This window comes from Molossus molossus, unplaced genomic scaffold, assembly GCF_014108415.1.
Source record: "Molossus molossus isolate mMolMol1 unplaced genomic scaffold, mMolMol1.p scaffold_m16_p_15, whole genome shotgun sequence".
Taxonomy (NCBI): Eukaryota; Metazoa; Chordata; class Mammalia; order Chiroptera; family Molossidae; genus Molossus; species Molossus molossus.
The window spans coordinates 17,175,802-17,190,306 of record NW_023425350.1 but is presented as its reverse complement, the minus strand read 5'-3'; the positions used below and the strand labels follow the sequence as shown (position 1 = coordinate 17,190,306).

Here is a 14,505-nt window from a genome sequence, read left to right as displayed (position 1 = left end):
AGGTGGTATGCATATGTCACAAAGGAATATTACTCAGCTGTAAAAAAGAACGAAATCTAACCATTTGCAACAACATGAACGGACCTAGAGGGTATTATGTTAAGTGAAATATGTCAGCTAGAGAAAGACAAATAACATATGATGTCACTTATATGTGAAATCTAAAGAAAATAAATGAACAAACAAAATAGAAACAGACTCATAGATATATCAAATAGACTAACGGTTGCCAAGAAGGGAAGAGGGTTGGAAAACTGGGTGAGAAAGGTAAAGGAATTAAGAAGTACAAATTGCACCCAGGTCGGTTTGGCTCAGTGGTTAGAATATCGTCCTGAGGTCCAGAGAGACCCAAGTTCGGTTCCCGCTAAGGGCACGTACCTTGGTTGCAGTTTGTCCCCAGCCCTGGTTGGGTCATATGGGTGGCAACCACTCGATGTGTCCCTTTCACGTCAATGTTTTTCTCTCTCTCTCTCTCCCTCCCACTCTATCTGACCAAAATATCAAAAAGTGTCCTCGGGTGAGGATTTAAAAAAAAATTATTATTAAAGAAATACAAATTGGTAGTTATAGAACAGTCATAGAAATATAAAGTATAGCACAGGAAAAATAGTCAATAATGTTGTAATAACTATGTATGGTGCCAGGTGGGTACTAGACTTGTGTGATGGGGTGGAGGGAGGGAGGAGAGGATTCCTTTGTAAATTATATAAATGTCTAACCACTATTCTGTACACCTGAAACTAATATAAACTAATACTGTATATCAACTATAATTAAAAAATTGTTTTAATAAATAAAATAAAGAAGTTATAGGCCAACACCAATCAGAAAGAATATATGTACCCCTATGTTCATAGCAGTATTATTTACAATAGCTAAGATCTGAAAACAACCCAAGTGTCTATCAGTAGATGAATGGATTAAAAAGCTGTGATACATGTACACAATAGAATACTATGCAGCTGTAAGAAAGAAAGATCTCTTATCCTTTGAGATGGCATGGAAGAACCTGGAGAGTATTATGCTAAGCGAAACAAGCCAAGCAGAGAAAGACAAATATCACATGATCACTTATTTGTGGAATATAATGAACTAAACAAACTGCTGAACAAAATTAACCCAGATACATAGAGGTGAGGTACAGACTGAAAAGCCTCAGAGGAGGGGGGGGGTTTGTGGGGGAAGAGATAAACCACCAAACTTACATGCATGTATGCATGACCAATGAACATGGACAACAAAGTTGGGGATGGGGTTGGGGGGAAGGGGAGGAGGGTGTCAATGGGGGAAAAATAAGAAACATCTGTAACAAAAAAAAATTTAAAAAAAAGAAGTTATAGGCCTAGGGCATGAATACCCACCATGACCTATCCACTTAGGAATTTACAATCAGATTACCCTATAAGGTTACTTTTCATAGAACCCCTTTTTTCGTCCACAATACCAATCTCCCCCCACCAAAACAAAAAACGTCATGATGGCCAGATATGTAACCCCAGAAAAAATATACAGGAATTTTCTAAAGAAACAAAACAAACTATTTGAGGGAGAGTTACAACAGTTAAACTCTAAAATATGACATGTAGGGGTTCCTCATGCTAACAGCTAGCCCACCATTAACCCACACACTCAGTAAGGCCAGCCTACACAGAAGTCCCAAACAAAATCTGTCTTAAATATAAATGGACAACCAAAAATCACCTTTTATTTGAGAAAAGGCTATAGAATAACAGAGGGGGGGAAAGAATGATAAACAAAAATATAATCCCTGGGAGAAATTAAGATAATACAGAAAACAGGAGAAAATTTAAAAAATAAACTTATATATCCTTTGAAAACTTTTAAGATCTGTATCATTAAAATAAGAACAAGATGTTGTGACAGAAACAGAGAGTAAAAGCAAGAAAGAGTTCTTGGAAATTAAGATACCTATTTATGACTGTGGTAATAAAAATTATCAGAAGAGATCTACAGAACAGGTGGAAGGGTAGAGGGAGAAGTGGAATCTGAGCAAATTATTTGAGACCATGATCCAGCAAGATAAAGGGTAACCTGTTTACCAAGACATAATTCTACAAAACAGGTTTCTCAATACACAGATTCTACAAAACAAGGTCAAATCCAAGAGGATAAGGAAGGTAAATCCCATAGGGGTAACTGTGCAGGCGTAGGCCTGCAGAGTCATCATTCAAGCAAGTTATAGACAAAGACCAAAAGACAATTACAGATTTAGAATAGATAGTAAGTTATCAATCTTGACAACGCAAAAAGAAAATAACAGGGGAAAAAAAAGGTGGGCGGTGAAGGAAGAGGAATGAAAGAAAGAACAGGGGCAAATATCTTCATCTTGTAACATGGGGAGCCAAAACACACTATGGTTAATGGGAAACTAAATAAAAGCCTACTGAGTATTTGTTCACTGTCACTGTAGAGAAACTGTTCTTAAGTAATAACAGTACTAACTCTGTGCCAGGCATTTACTAAGAATTTTTATGGATTGTTCATTTAACTGTACAACACAACACTTAAAATGATCCTTTAAAAAAATGTTTTAAAGCTACAGGGTAACAAACACAGGAACCAACAGTGATGACATAATTACATTAAAGAGGAGAAGAAGAGAGAGATAAAGGGTACAGTGAAAATAGGCTGATGCCTCATGTATCAGAGCAGGAAGTCAAAAGATAATACCTCAAATTGATAAGTCAAGAAACAGAAGCATAAGCATATTAATTAAATATATGGATCATCCCCAGAAGAACTAAACCCTAAAATGATTTCTGTAATTGTCATTTTCAGTAAAACAGTCATCATTTACTTACATTTTAATGTCTCTCCAGCATATGGTATATGCAGTTTAAATCGGTCACAGTTGGGTCCAGGAGTCAATGACGTGCAGCTTTTAAAAAAAGAAAAAGAAAATGTATTTTTTTAATCCCAAATATTTAAGATATTTAATAAACTAAACAAAAGGTGATCTTTATAAATAAAAGATTAAAACACTAGCCTACAGAACAAAATAAAAGCCCATGGAGGCCAAGACAGCAAGGCTTGCCCTAAAATAATCCATTTATCTCACAACAAAACTTATATGCCTTCTAACAACAAACACCAACATTATTGCTTCAGCTATTTCCCTTCAAGAAGTATATTCCCTTTTTGCCCCGGCCAGTTTGGCTCAGCGGTTAGAGCGTTGGCCTGTGGTCTGGAGAAACCCGGGTTAGGTTCCCACTGAGGGCAAGTGCCTCGGTTGCAATTTGTCCCCGGCCCTGGTTGGGTCATGTGGGTGGCAGCCACGCAATGTGTCTCTTTCATATTGATGTTTCTCTCTCTCTCTCCCTCCCACTCTATCTGAACAAAATATCGAGAAAAATGTATTCGGGTGAGGATAAAAAAAAAAAAAAAGAACTATATCCCCTTTTTAAAATAAATATACCATCCAAAGAGGTCTGTAGTCTTTGATGCCAAGAGTAGCTTTATGGTCATATTTTAAATATAGACTCTTAGCTTTCACTCAGTTAATACTAAAAAGAGCCCAGTTTGGGCTTTTTTCCAGGACCAAGTGGTTTTCTCTCTTTCCCTGAAGGTAAGGCGCTTCCTCTGGATTCAGCGCTCCACAACTTACATCTGCAGGAGCACAGTGCACTGCGCTGTTTCCATACAAAACAAAACATTTTTTTATTGTTGAAAGCATTATAAACCTGGCCGGTTTTGCTCAGTGGTTAGAGCCTCAGCCTGCGGACCAGAGAGACCCAGGTTTGGTTCCTGCTAAGGGCACATACCTTGGTTGCAGTTTGTCCCCGGTCCCCGTTGGGGTCGTGTGGGTGGCAACCACTTGATGTATCTCTTACATCGATGTTTCTCTCTCTCTTCCTCCCTCTCTCCCTCCCACTCTATCTGAAGATAAATGCAAAATGTCCTCAGGTGAGGATAAAAAAAAAAAAGTATTACAGATGTCTCCCATTTTCCCCCACTGGCCCCCTCCTTCCCGCTCCCACCCACCCGCAGCCTGCCTTCCCCAGCCTAATGTCCATGTTGATTGGTTGTGTATATATGCATACAAATTCTTTGGTTTATCTTTTCCCACCCCTCCTAACCCCATCCCTCTGAGGTTTGTCAGTCTGTTTCCTGCTTCCATGATTCTGGATCTCTTGGTGGACAGCTTATTTTGTTCATGATGTTCCACTAATAAGTGAGATCATATGATACTTGTCTTTCTCTGACTGGCTTATTTCGTTTAGCATAATATTCTCCAGGTTCCTCCAGGTCATCTCAAAGGGTAAGAGATCTCTCTTTCTTACAGCTGCATAGTATTCCATTATATAAATGTACCACAGCTTTTTTATCCACTCATTTACTGATGGGCACATGGGCCGTTTCCAGATCTCAGCTATTGTAAATAGTGCTTCTATAAACATAGGGGTACATGTATTCTTTCTGATTGGTGTTTCAAGCTTCTTAGGATGTTCCTAGAAGTGGAATCACTGGGTTAAATGGCAATTCCATTTTTTACTTTTTTTCAGGAAACACCATATTGTTTTCCACAGTGGCACCAGTCTGCATTTCCACCAGCAGTATGCTCGAGTACCTTTTCTCCACACCCTCGCCAGCACTTGTTGTTGGAAGATTTGTTGATGGCGGCCATTCTGACAGGTGTGAGGTGAGACCTCACAGTCGTTTTAATTTGCATCTCTCTGATGATTAGTGATGTGGAGCATTTTTTCGTATGTCTCCTGGCCATTTGTATGTCTTGTTTGCATACAAAGCAAATTTTAAAGGGTGGTGAGTTTGTTACCCAGGTCCAGCAGCTTGGTACTTTTTTAATCTATTATTTCACAAAGTTATACAACTTTGTTCTCTATACAGATTCACTTTACAAGATATTTTTCATGATGTTACAAGTCATACCTTCGACTGGTAATAGTAGTACTGGCTTCATAAATTAGTAAAATATCAATATGAAGATTGAGATTATAGGCTTTCATTTAATTTTTCTTTTTTAAATGAGGTTTTTTAACTTATAAAGTAAAACAAGAATATATATACATATAACCTACAAAGTACTTTATGGAATGGGAGCATTGTCAGACTAAAGGTACAACTTTCCTAGATGCCAGTTGGAAGGGCAACAGTCATTTGAAAATAAATTTAAGAAATGCTGGCTCTAAAAAAAATCTGTCAGACCTCATATTAGATTTACTATTACTTTTTCCCAAAACTATCTGAATGCGAAAAAGAACCAAACAGAAACATTAACTCAGATGTATTTAATAGAAATCACTAGGCTGGTTATTCCTCTTTATCTTTACAAACAAACAAATACACCAGTTTATAAACTACATAACAAAGTTACACTAGTAATTGCATACTATCATATTTTAATTTTCCACAGGTTTTAAGAACACATTCTCCTTTACCTTTCAATATAAAAAATTCTGCACGGCACATTTTATTAAGTAAAACATTTTATTTATAGTATAATCTTGTCTAGCCCATAGCACAGTAGTTATTGGAAAACACATAAACTATAGCATTACAAAATATAAAGCATAATCTAATGATAGAAATGACCCTACAAGAAACATTAAGAATTTTTTCTTATATTCAACCAACAATGCTTTAAAATAACTTTTTAAAAAAACATTCATAATTAAGTGTTTTGGGGGGCTTGAATATCAAATTATCTATCTCTGAAGTTATTAATAGCAAAAGAAACCTGACTGTAGTTTGTTGGAGTAAGTCATCCTTCTTCGATGTGCAATTAGTTTCTGAACTGTTATTTTCACTGTTGGGCCACATATTATGTTATTTACTTTAGGTTTCAACCAGGACTGGGAAAGCGTTTTTGTGCTACACCCCTTCACCTTCCTCTTTTAACTATTTGAACGGCTGGTTCCAGCTACGTCATGGTGTGAAAAAAGTACATTTCTCCCTCTGAGTGATCCATTCACTGTATTTTTCATTTAGATAAGATTTACTGAACATTGTTCTAATTGTCAGGAATAAAAGGTGGATAGACAGACAAGATCTACAGTCTTGTGGAACTTAAATTCTGGCAAGGGAAGAAAAAAACACCACACAAGAGACAAATATATAAAGATGGTTTAAGATTGCTAAATATTACAAAGAAAATAAAGCAGGATGCAACAATAAAACATGAGTTACATTACACTGGATGATTGGGAAAAACTTCTGGATGAGGTGAAATCCAAAACTTAAATAACAGAGGGGCCAACCATGTTCTGGAGAAGAATATTCCAGGCAGAGGAAATAACTTGTGCAAGGGCATGAAGGCAGGATCAAGAAATTTGGATCTGTCTGGGCAATGCAGCTAGAGCAAAGTGAATGAGAGAGAGCATAGCAAGCAATTAGAACAAAGAGTAAGCAAGGGACATAATTGCAGGGCTTTGTAGGTAGTAACAATTAATTCAGGCTTTATTCCAAGTGCAAAAAGGGTTTTAACAAGAGTAATATTATCTGATTCTATGCTTTTAATGGATCACTCTGTCTACTCTATGGGAAAAGGGACTGTAAAGAGGTAAAATGGAAATGGGGAGACCAGATAGGAGGAGTCCATTTCAGGAAAAATGATGGATACTGAGACTAGGGGAGCAGCAACAGTGATGGAGACAAACAGATTTATTCACAGGTTGACTAGGAGAGGGGTAAGTTTAGGGAGAAGGGAAATCAGTAGTGTAAAGTAGCAATTTTCAACCTTTTTCATCTCATGGTACACATAAACCTAATTATTAAAATTCTGTGGCACACCAAAAAATCTACTTTTTGCCTATCTGACCAAAAAATAGGTATAATTTTGATTCATTCACACTGGGGGGCTATTGTTGTGTTGGTTGTTGTCATTTTTTTTATTTGACAATCTAAGGGAAAAGAGGTCAGTGCCCCTGACTAAATAGTCAGGTATTACATGTTTTAAATATTTTTGCAGCATACCAGTTAAAAACCTCTGTTGTAAAATTTGAGATGATTACCAAATCTTATATGGAAACAAAGCCAGATTAATGGGTGGGCTAGCCAAAATTTATAAAACTTACCTTAGAGAGAGTGCTGTACACTGCCGGTAAGATCATTCACTTGGAGTGGGGATGGGGATGGAGGTAATATTTCCCCAAAGAGCATAAACAAGTTAAAAATAGCTAATCTCCTGTTAATAGCAGGATTTCTGTTTTGCTGAGAAGAAATACAAATATGGGGTCAAGAGCAAACTGTTCAAGGCGATAGAGGCTAAGCTGCCATCAGCAGGTCTCTCTCCTACAGAGTACTCAACTTCTCCAATAAAACTCAGAAAGTGTCATTTTACAGTTGACAAGTAAAGTCCAGAGGGTCACAGGCATTCAGTGAGAGCTCTGGGATAGGAAATCACTTCTGGGGTACTCTGGCCACATCTTCGTCTCCCTGACCTAGACATCTCCAAATCATCTTTACATCTCCAGCATCTACCACTGGTGTCCAGGACATGAATACTCCAACAACACAGAGATAATGGTTGTGCTCTTTTTGTGCCAAAAACTGATCATTAACTGCAACTGGGAAGATGTTCTCAACCTCACCTCCGATAAAGGTAGAAGTGTGATTGTGAAAGATCATCCCTTTGAAGAGCAGAGCTATACATGTGACCCCAAATTTAAAGTCATTACCTAAAATTACTCTATTTTCACAATAAATACTAACAATAACAGTTATTATTTGTTGGGCATTTACTATGTGGCAGGCACTATTCTAAGTTCTTTAATTATATTAAATGATTTAAGTCCACAGAAACTTTCAGAGATAGGTGCTATTATTACCTCAATTTAACAGATGAGGAAATTGAGACACACAGAAGATATGTGCTAGTAAGTGAAAATCCAAAGTTGAAATCCAAACCCAGGATGCCTGGTTCCAGGATCCATTTTCTTAACCACCACACTAAATCATCACTCAGTAATTACAGGGAAAACCTAGTAAATGTAAATTTTTTTTCAACAAATGCTATTTTATTAAATACCTTTACAATGAAAAGTAAAAGCTGATAAAATACTGCCAGAGTGTTCCACCACACGTTTTAATGAAAATTATTTTACTAGTAAAAAGTATAAGAACTGTATACATGTAAGCCAATGATGCAAAAGAGGGAACAAGGAGCTCATAACTTGATTAATAGGCTCTACAATATTGATACTAATGATTTATTCAGCAAACTCTTTAAACAAACAATGAAAGGTAAATTCAGATGTGAATCCTTTAAATCATTACTTGGTCCTGGTTACTTAGATTTGACTCAATTATTAAAGTACCACTATAAAGAGGAAACACTGGCAATTTCACTGCACTTTATATGATTTTAGTGACAGCCAAGAATTAATCTGGATTAACACAGCTAAAAAAAGTATAACCTTTAAGGCATTAGCTTTTTAAGATAATGCAAAATATAACCAAAATATATGCTTTCTAATTTAATGCTAAACCTATTATGTGATGTATTTTCTGAAACCATATCTATTCTTCAAGCCATCTAAAAAGAACAAAGTAGATGAGTCCAGGGTTCCTTCCCTGCCTGAGTCTACGTCAGTTTCCTTTCCCCAGACTATTAATTTACCATTTGGCATGTTCTCCTACACAGCTTCCTGTTTTCTTGATAATGACGTTTGTGCTTAACAATATTCAACATCAGCTGAGAAGGAATTCTTCAGCTTTGGCAACTTAAAATAACAGGTGACTGAGAAATAAAATAGGCTCAAAGACCAATAACTGCCTGTTAAATAATTATTAAGTCACAAATCAGAGTGAATTATTGTTAGCTGATATTCAGCACATTTTCATTTTACAGAATTTATTTTCTCTGAATTAAATCTATCATCAATGATTCCACTCAGACTAAATCAGTTCAAAATTATCATGGTTTCTACAATGACACACAGCAGTAAAGAACCTAGAAGACTGATATGGGCCATCTTAACAACTATCTAAATAATCTATACAATGTGCAACAAAACTCCACTAGGGTAGATATTTTTACACTGTTCTCCAGGACAATGGAACTATCTACTTGATGATATACAATGTTCCTGATAAACCAAATAGATCCTTTATATCTAAAGCCTGAAATATATTTCTAGGTGCTACTAGAAAGTGGATTCCATTGTTAGCATAGGATTTCAAAATGCCATTACCAAAATAAGTGACTCAGCCCAGAATATTTTTAAGATTATAAAATAATATATTTTTTAAGTGTGTTTGCTAGTTCATGTGGCATCAACTGTTATTCCCAGTTTCTATGCTGTATCTTCATTTATAGGTAATAGATTTCCAATCTACTTTAGAGTAGGGAGTATTTTTAAATATTAGTAGGTATCCCTGTAACAAAAATGTGGTTTAGATTAAGTGTTATTTCAGTAGGAATAATGGGCTCAAATACTATTTTTAACAGTTAACTAGGAGGGGAAGAATCTTTTAACATTTTTGATTCATAGGTCATTAATGTTTAAGCTTCCTTTTCTAGTATGTACTTGTAATTTATTACTTAACAGAATAAAAGAGAAAATAGAATTACCTCAACAAGTTCAAGATAAGTGTTTAATAAAATTACACATCAATTCGTGATTTTTAAAACTTCTCAAATGAGGACTTAAAAAAAAGGAATTTCTTGCCCTGGCCGGTTTGGCTCAGCGGTTGGAGCGTTGGCCTGCAGTCCGGAGAGACCTGGGTTCGGTTTCCGCCAAAGGCATGTACCTTGGTTGCAGTTTGTCTCCAGCCCTGGTTGGATTGTGCGAGTGGCAGCCACTCGATGTGTCCCTTTCACATCGATGTTTCTCTCTCTCTCTCTTCCTCCCACTCTATCTGAACAAAAAATGGAAAAATATCCTCAGGTGAGGATAAAAAATTTTTAAAAAAAGGAATTTCTTTAGTATGATAAAGGTCATCTCCAAAAAACCTACAGCAACATCATACTTAATAACAAAATGTTAAATTTTTCCCTCTGAGATAAAAAATCAGCCCAAGGACTTTCGGTCAAGATGGCGGCGTAGGTAAACGCGGTATCGCATCCTCCCACAACCACATCAAAGTTACACCTAAACTACAGAACAACCATCATTCAAAACCGCCTGAAATGAAGCTGAATGGAAGTCCTACAACTACAAAATTAAAGCAACAGCTACATCCAGACTGGTAGGAGGGGCAGCGGCGGAGGCAGCGCAACGGGCTGGTCGCACACCCAAGTGTGGCGGATAAAAATCAGGAGGCTCCCGCAGCTGGGAAGGTCCTTCCTGAGGACTGAGGGGTCCCCGTCCCACATCAGGTGCCCCGCTCAGGGTTCCAGTGCCAGGAAGAGAAGTCCCCATAACGTCTGGCTGGAAAAACCAGAGGGAACTGAGGCTCAGGGAGGCTGAAGCGGCTGGAGCCCCAGGCAGTTCCCTAAAGGGCCCGCGCACGGACTTATCGGACTCACTCCCTCTAAGCTTGGAGGGGAGGCAACTCCACGGGCGCCAGAGACATACAGGGAAGAACTGAGCTGTTTGGCACTGGAGGGAGGGCTGGAGAGGGGGCTTTCTCTGGGACAATCGTGCTGTAAAAGGCCTTTGTTCCTTTGGTGAGCCCTTCCCTAGGGCGGCAGACAGAAGCCATATCTGGGACTCCAGCAACCTGGCTCACACTGGTAGCCCCGCCCTGCTGACTCCCTGAGGTCCCGCCCCGCCCCACCCAACTTTCAGGCCCACCCAACTTTCAGGCCCACCCAACTTTCAGGCCCACCCAACTTTCAGGCCCACCCAAACTGTTGCCACTTGCTTAACCATAGAATTGGCCTGTCTTGGATCCTGCTTCAGGTTTTTCCTAAATTCTTTCAAACGAGCAGCATCTGGTCTCAGCTAGCCCCATACCTCTCGTTAAGTAATACACTGAAACAAACACAGGGAGGCAGCCAAAATGAGGAGACAGAGAAACAGGTCCCAAATGAAAGAACAGAACAAAACTCCAAGAAAAGAACTAAGCAAAATAGAGATAAGCAACCTAACAGGTGCTGAGTTCAAAATACTGCTTATAAGGATGCTCAATGAACTTAGTGAGAACCTCAGTGAACTTAGGGCCTCAAGAGCATAAAAAAGGACCAGTTAGAAATCATGGATACACAGTTAGAATTGAAGGAGGCATTAACCGAAATAAAGAATAATTTACACAGCTTCAATAATAGAGTACGTAAATCCAAGGAGCAAACCATCGATATGGAATATAAGGAAGCAAAAAATGCCCAATCAGAACAGCAAAAAGAAAAAGGAATCCAAAAAAATGAGGATAGTGTAAGGAGCCTCTGGGACAACTTCAAGCGTGCCAACATTCGCATCTTAGGGGTGCCAGAAGGAGAAGAGAGAGAACAAGAAATCGAAAACCTGTGTTTGAAACAATAATGGCAGAAAACTTTCCTAACTTGGTGAAGGAAACAGACATACAAGTCCAGGAAGCACAGAGAGTCCCAAACAAGAGGCCCACACCAAGACACATCATCATCAAAATGCAAAAGGTTCAAGACAAAGAGAGAATCTTAAAAGCAGCAAGAGAAAGGCAGCTAGTTACCTACAAGGGAGTTCCCATTAGGCTGTCAGCTGATTTCTCAAAAGAAACTTTGCAGGCCAGAAGGGAGTGGCAAGAAATATTCAGAGTGATGAAAACCAAGAACCTACAACCAAGATTACTCTATCCTGCAAAGCTGTCATTTAGAATCGATGGACATATAAAAACTTTCCCAGACAAGAAAAAGTTAAAGGAGTTCATCACTACCAAACCGTTATTATATAAAATGATGAAGGGTCTTTTTGAAGATAAAATATATGAACAAACAAAATGGCAATGAATACATATCTATCGACAATGGAATCTACAAACAAAATGAACAGGTAGAACAGAAACATTCTCATAGATACAGAGAACATTTTGTTGGTTGCCAGTTGGGAGGGGGGTTGGGGAAATGGGTGAAAAAGGTGAAGGGATTAAGAAGCACAAATTCATTGCTAGACTGACAAACCTCAAAGGGAAAGGGGTTGTGGGGGGTGGGAAGAAATAAACCAAAGAACTTATATGCATAACCAATGGACACAGACAATAGTGAGGGAAAAGGCGGGAGGGGGGAGGGAGTGGGGAGGAGGGGGTCAATGGGGGGGAATTGTGGAACATCTGTAATACATTTTACATCCAACAATAAAGATTTAAAAGAAAGAAGAAAGAAAGAAAGAAAGAAAGAAAGAAAGAAAGAAAGAAAGAAAGAAAGAAAGAAAGAGATGGAAAAAAAAAAAAAAATCAGCCCAGCCGGTGTGTCCCATGCACCAAGAGGTCGCTGGTTCAATTTCCAGTCAGAGCACATGCCTGGGTTGCAGGCTTGATCCCGGGTATGGGGTGTACAAGAGGCAGCCAACTGACCTTTCTCTCTCATCCAAGTCTCTCTCTCTCTCGCCCTCTCCCTCCCCCTCCCTTCTCTAAAAAATCAATAAAAACATATTTGGAAGAAAAAAAAAATGAGACAAGGCTACTGTGGACCCTGAGAAAGTAGATAACTAAGAAGGACTCTTGGTGGCTAAATAGCTCAAATTTTAAAAAACAGAGCCTAGCAGCCATTTCTACATAGAGACCTCTCTTGCTAACTGCACTTCATGGAGAACAATGTTTCTGCCATCTATCCTGCCCTTATAAAGGAGTTCCTGGAATCCTATTTCAACCAATAGGAGTAAAGCTTTCCCCATCCAATCAGAGCTGTGTAGCTATATCTCCCCCCCCCCCCACAACAGCTTCACCAACCAATCAGAGCAGCTCCATTATGACCAATCAGGAAAGTGCCCTTTGGATGAATCAATCTGTGAGGATTTGAAGTCCTCATTTGCATGTGGACAGACCAATCAGGGACCAGGGGGCAGGCAGCTCTCTCTCTATAAGCCAGCTCCCTTCTGACTGGGGGAGCATCCTTTCACTTTCCATTGTAGACTGCAGACTAGATTCCCCTGGCTGAGCTGAAACAATGATGTCTTGCCAGAGCAGAGTGAAATAGAATAGCACAGCACAGGCAGACCAGCAGGGAACAGGAAAGAGAGCTGTCTAGCCAGAGAGGGACTTAACCCCAGAGCTGCCTCACAACCATGCTGTATCACAGTTGAACTATTTTGCACTTCATAGTTTCCTTCTTCACCTCACCCTAAAATTGGGGATTCATGTTGGCATTGAATTAGTGCCAACAAACCATCGGCTGACAATAGCTACCTGTTCTTATCACTTTTATTCTACATTGTCCTGGAGGTCCTAGTATGTAGAGTAGCATGGGGAAATAAGGGTGTAAATACTGAAAAGAAATAAAACTTTTTTATCCTCACCTGAGGACATTTTTGCATTTATCTTCAGATAGAGCAGGAGAGAGAGAGGGAGGAAGAGAGAGAGAGAGAGAAACATTGATGTGAGAGACACACATCGACTCGTTGCCACCAGCACAACCCCAAGTGGGCCGGGGATGAACCACAACTGAGGTACGTGCCCTTAGCGGGAACCGAACCCAGGACTCTTTGGTCCGCGGGCCAATGCTCTAACTGCTGAGCCAAACTGGCCAGGGCAAACTATCTTAATATGACTGTGCATATAGAAGTTTTTATTTATTTTTTTATTTTTTCTAAAAAATATGGAACGCTTCATGAATTTGTGTGTCATCCTTGCACGGGGGCCATGCTAATCTTCTCTGTATCGTTCCAATCTTAGTATATGTGCTGCCGAAGCAAGCACTACAGAATTTTTAAAATCTTCATATGCACTACTGGAAATACTATGTTTAGCAAAGTTGCTAGGCAAAGAACATACACAGAACTCAACAGTATAATGTATATGTATGTATACCTATATGCCATCAACAATCATTTGAAAAATTAAAACTTTTAGAAATATGCCATTGAAATTAACATCAAATGATTAAAATTCATAGAAATAAATGTCACACAAGATGTGTATCTATATAGAAAGTGATTTTTAAGAAGAAAATAAAGAAAAATAAATAAATGAACACAGATATATGTTCACAGATTAAACTGATATGTAACCTAAAACGCAGATTCTTAAAAACGTTAATAACAGCAGCATTTTTTGAAATAGCCCGAAACTGAACAATTCAAATGTAATTTCAAACTGGATCCCAAAATGCCCATCAGCTACAAGATAGGAAAATAAATTGGGATACAATAAAAAAAATGATATAGCAATGGAATAAATAAACTACACCCACATTCAAAAACATAGATGAATCCCATAAACACCTCTATTAATGAAATAATAAATACTGTATGATTCCATTTGTTTAAAGTTCAAAACCAGAAAAAACTATAGTGTTTGTGTACTGATAAAAATTTATAGCAAAGCAGGAAAGTGATAACTATAAAAGTCAGAAGAGTAGTTTATCTATGGCGGAAAAGGGAGTGGTGACTGGGAGAAGACACAAAGGGGGCTCCCGGGGCTTTGCCAACATTTGATTTCTTGATCTAGGTAATA

The 14,505-nt window shown here is 38.4% G+C and overlaps 1 protein-coding gene and 1 non-coding gene across 5 annotated transcripts in view; both read right to left on the bottom strand.

The window, feature by feature from the left end:
• BABAM2 (BRISC and BRCA1 A complex member 2) overlaps positions 1–14,505 on the bottom strand; it is a 400,292-nt gene that overhangs the window by 347,837 nt on the left and 37,950 nt on the right. For all 4 annotated transcript variants that reach the window (XR_004959724.1, XM_036263408.1, XM_036263410.1 and 1 more), the window contains exon 3: positions 2,823–2,899. Coding sequence is in view for 3 of the 4 variants with exons in the window: in XM_036263408.1 (XP_036119301.1) it covers positions 2,823–2,899 (77 nt within the window). In the remaining variant the exon portion in view is untranslated. The remainder of the gene's footprint in view (positions 1–2,822; positions 2,900–14,505) is intronic.
• On the bottom strand, positions 13,643–13,749 carry LOC118631343. Its single transcript, XR_004959813.1, has one exon. It is a non-coding gene; the product is annotated as a U6 spliceosomal RNA (small nuclear RNA).